The sequence below is a fragment of the Haliotis rubra genome, unplaced genomic scaffold (genome assembly GCF_003918875.1).
Source record: "Haliotis rubra isolate DU_JTF1 unplaced genomic scaffold, ASM391887v1 Scf478, whole genome shotgun sequence".
In the NCBI taxonomy this organism is placed as follows: Eukaryota; Metazoa; Mollusca; class Gastropoda; order Lepetellida; family Haliotidae; genus Haliotis; species Haliotis rubra.
This window is the reverse complement of record NW_025767166.1, coordinates 777,982-782,271: the sequence shown is the minus strand read 5'-3', so window position 1 is coordinate 782,271 and position 4,290 is coordinate 777,982. Positions and strand designations below refer to the sequence as shown.

At 43.6% G+C, this 4,290-nt stretch overlaps 1 protein-coding gene across 1 annotated transcript; it reads left to right on the top strand.

The window, feature by feature from the left end:
- The first annotated feature begins 1,773 nt into the window (after positions 1-1,773).
- LOC124290905 (ankyrin repeat domain-containing protein 50-like) lies at positions 1,774-2,829 on the top strand. The gene is made up of 2 exons (XM_046727745.1): positions 1,774-2,029; positions 2,189-2,829. The coding sequence occupies exons 1-2, from the start codon at positions 1,774-1,776 to the stop codon at positions 2,827-2,829; spliced, it is 897 nt and encodes a 298-aa protein (XP_046583701.1).
- Positions 2,830-4,290: the final 1,461 nt, after the last annotated feature.

The following is a 4,290-nucleotide window of genomic DNA, read 5'->3' as shown; positions in this document are numbered from 1 at the left end:
CCCATGCTTGTCGTAAGAGGCGACTAACGGGATCGGATGGTCAGGCTCGCTGACTTGGTTGAAACATGTCATCGTATCTTAAATGCGTAGATCGATGCTCATGTTCTTGATCACTGGTCCAGACTCCCGAATATATACAGACCGCCGCTATATAGCTGGAATATTTGCTGAGTGCAACCCATTCCTCACACGGATACACTATGTGAAGAACATTTGTGGTGTGCCCTCCCTCCCCGTGATATTGCTGGAGTAAAAGCGTCGTAAAACCATATTCACTCACCTACTCACAATGATATAATTTCATTAGGGACAAGGTTTTCAAGTACGTTGATGTCCAGTATCACTGAATTGCAAGTGAAAATTATATTCCCCTTTAAACAGCATGAGTTTAAACACATTTTATTTGAAGAAATTATGGACACCCTACAAACAGTTTTTTTCTTGAGTACACAAACATTTCCTTGTGAATATGTTAAGGTGGTTGATATTCATTGGAATGACGAAAACTGTGTTTGTTTTGTGAGTACGTCATGAGCTCTAAGTTTTGAAGCGGGTTCTAAGATTTTCGCTGACAGTTTGTGTATGTCGTGTCCGTGGCAACCGCCATTGGGAATGTCACAATACAGCCTACAGGTGAAGTCATCCCAAGGGATTAGACACACTTCTACTACAGGCCTCTCTAGGAACGACCGTTCGCAATTCAAGTGATCATGTCTCCGGGTTTGTTATATCTCTTGTTGCTGACATTCAAGTATTATATAAGAGTTAATTAACTCGCCAAGTTTTGGATAGAACCATTAAAGAGCCATATGCATTAAAAGTACGTGTTTATATCCTCCGTTTGTTCTTTACAGTGCGTGCACTTATTGAATGCTTGAACCTGCGTGCGTTTACAATAAACAAATATACGTCTGTTTATACATTGGTAGAGGGTGACCTTAGACACACACCCTCATTCGGCCGTTCTTTTCTGAATACATTCTGTACCGAATGGTTGCAGATGAATGTCACAACTACATGATCTAAGGAACGTATAACTGTTTGGCGACTGAAACATTAAGTCCAAGTCTTGGAGTCCGGCCGTGGAAGGTTTCGGGGAACCTGGTTGAGTTGGTATGCATTTCACTTGGTTTTTTTCATTACTTAGTTGTACAAGACATACCACCAAATTTTGTCTTTAAATGCAAATTCTCAAATTTGAAAAATATCCTGAAAAGCAAAACTCCTCAGTTCAGCTCTTGTCTGATGTTTGTTACAAACGGGAAAAGGGTATTGTCAGCGAGTCTCATTGGAATTAACCAATCTAAGTAAATTACTAAAGAGTTATTTTCACATGTGAACCTGACCGTCATTTCCAGAACAATCCATAAACCTGCCTGGACAATTCAAAACTCAAGAAAACATTTTGCTCCTTACTGTTTGTGTAAAGAACTTTCACATTTGAACCTTTGTAGATTTTAGAATGAACGCCGGTTCAAATAATGAGGCATCTGAAACAACACTGAAGAATTATGAAAATCTTGTATTAGATTTCCGTGATCACACCCATTACGTGGTCACCAGTCGTGATATTAGTCTGATAACACTAGATGCCGTATACAGCGTCACTCACTCACTTACTTGATAGTGACGGAATGCTATTTGATGACGTCATAATGATCTGCAAGGCATTGTGATGCGTTTTGTTATAGCGATTTCTTGAAAGAGACATCACTTGATCTTGCTCATACTTCAGTTTCGGTTAATAAAATAACATATTCTATTACAGCAAAAATGGCTTCTCCTCGAGATTCATCACGTGATGATACTGCCCTCCATGATGCCTGCAGGCTGGGAAAATTCGACAAGGTGAGACAACTCCTGTTTGAGGGTCGAGTTGACATCAACAGCAGGAACCGCGGGAGGACACCTGTACTGAAGGCAGCCTACAAGGGCCACAGAGACGTGCTGGACCTCCTGGTCAGTAAAGGATGTGACGTGTCACTGCCAGATGACGACGGTAACAACATCCTTCACGTGGCCTGTATGGGTGGGCATGTGTAGATAGTGAAGCATGTCATTAAGAAGGACTTCGTGAGCATCAACAGTAGAGGACATTGCGGGAGAGCACCATTGATGGTTGCAGCAAAGAATGGGCATAAAGAGGTCTTTGATCTCCTTCTGAGTAAAGGATGCGATGTGTCACTAGTGGATGGTGACGGCAACAACATCCTTCATCTGGCTTGTATTAGGCAGCATATGACGATAGTGAAGGATATCCTCTCACACGACATCATCGACGTCAATAATAGAGAACAGAGTGGACGGACGCCGCTGATGTTGGCGGCAACGAAGGGACATCACGAGGTGTTTGATTTGCTTGTCAACAAAGGAGCCGTTATGGCACTAGTGGATGACGACGGTAACAACATACTTCACCTTGCCTGTTTTGGAAGAAACGTGAAGATTGTGAACTTCGTTGTCTCTAAGAACATAGTGGACGTGAACAGCAGGGGAGAGCACGGGAGGACGCCCCTGATGTTGGCGGCAATGAGGGGACACAGAGATGTCCTTGACCTTCTTGTGAGTGTAGGTGGCACTGTGGGGCTATTGGATCACCATGGTAACAACATCCTCCATTTGGCCTGTATCGGGGGACTGTTAGAGATGGTCAAGCATGTCCTTTCACATTACATTGCGGACATCAAAAGTATGGGACAGAACGGGATGACCCCAGCCATGTTAGCTACGTGTTTCGATCATGAAGACGTGTACCACTTACTCGTGAACAGAGGAGCGAGAAAATCTGTTTCAGATGACATTTACACAACTAGAGATGTTAAGTGTTGACCCTCAATCGACTTCCACCATCACAACAGTATTTGACATTCTGCTGTGCTGTCCATTTTCTCTGAACATTGACAAGAAAGTTTGGCTTATATTGTGATGTGTGCAGATGTATGTGGTTCACTTACGGACATTATTCTGGCACAAGACAGAAATGTATTGAGGGCGTATACCGATGTGTGTGGTACATTATACCAACATAGGACAGTGGCGTGTATTGATGGCTTATACTGAAGTGTGTGGAACATTATACCAACATAGGACAGTGGCGTGTATTGAGGGCGTATACTGAAGTGTGTGGTACATTATACCAACATAGGACAGTGGCCTGTCTTGGGGGCGTATACCGATGTGTGTGGTACATTATACCAACATAGGACAGAACAGTGGCATGTATTGAGGACGTATACTGAAGTGTGTGGTACATTATACCAACATAGGACAGTGGCGTGTATTGAGGGCGTATACTGAAGTGTGTGGTACATTATACCAACATAGGACAGTGGCCTGTCTTGGGGGCGTATACCTATGTGTGTGGTACATTATACCAACATAGGACAGAACAGTGGCATGTATTGAGGACGTATACTGAAGTGTGTGGTACATTATACCAACATAGGACAGGACAGTGGCATGTATTGAGGACGTATACCGATGTGTGTGGTACATTATACCAACATAGGACAGGACAGTGGCATGTATTGAGGACGTATACTGAAGTGTGTGGTACATTATACCAACATAGGACAGGACAGTGGCGTGTCTTGGGGGCGCATACTGAAGTGTGTGGTACATTATACCAACATAGGACAGAACAGTGGCGTGTATTGAGGGCGTATACTGAAGTGTGTGGTACATTATACCAACTCAGGACAGAACAGTGGCGTGTGTTGAGGGCGTATACTGAAGTGTGTGGTACATTATACCAACACAGGACAGAACAGTGACGTGTGTTGAGGGCGTATGCTGAAGTGTGTGGTACATTATACCAACATAGGACAGAACAGTGGCGTGTGTTGAGGGCGTATTCTAAAGTGTGTGGTACATTATACCAACACAGGACAGAACAGTGACGTGTAATGAGGGCGTATACTGAAGTGTGTGGTACATTATACCAACATAGGACAGTGGCCTGTATTGAGGGCGTATACCGATGTGTGTGGTACATTATACCAACATAGGACAGAACAGTGGCATGTATTGAGGACGTATACCGAAGTGTGTGGTACATTATACCAACATAGGACAGTGGCGTGTATTGAGGGCGATTACTGAAATGTGTGGAACATTATACCAACATAGGACAGTGGCGTGTCTTGGGGGTGTATACTGAAGTGTGTGGTACATTATACCAACATAGAACAAGACAGTGGCGTGTATTGAGGGCGTATACTGAAGTGTGTGGTACATTATACCAACATAGGACAGGACAGTGGCGTGTCTTGGGGGCGCATACTGAAGTGT

Bases quoted from the DNA above. Each gene is read 5' to 3' on its own strand.
- LOC124290905 (XM_046727745.1), top strand. From the start codon at position 1,774: ATGGCTTCTCCTCGAGATTCATCACGTGATGATACTGCCCTCCATGAT. The intron at 2,030-2,188 runs GTGGGCATGTGT...ATGTGTCACTAG, and splicing joins CCTTCACGTGGCCTGTATGG to TGGATGGTGACGGCAACAAC.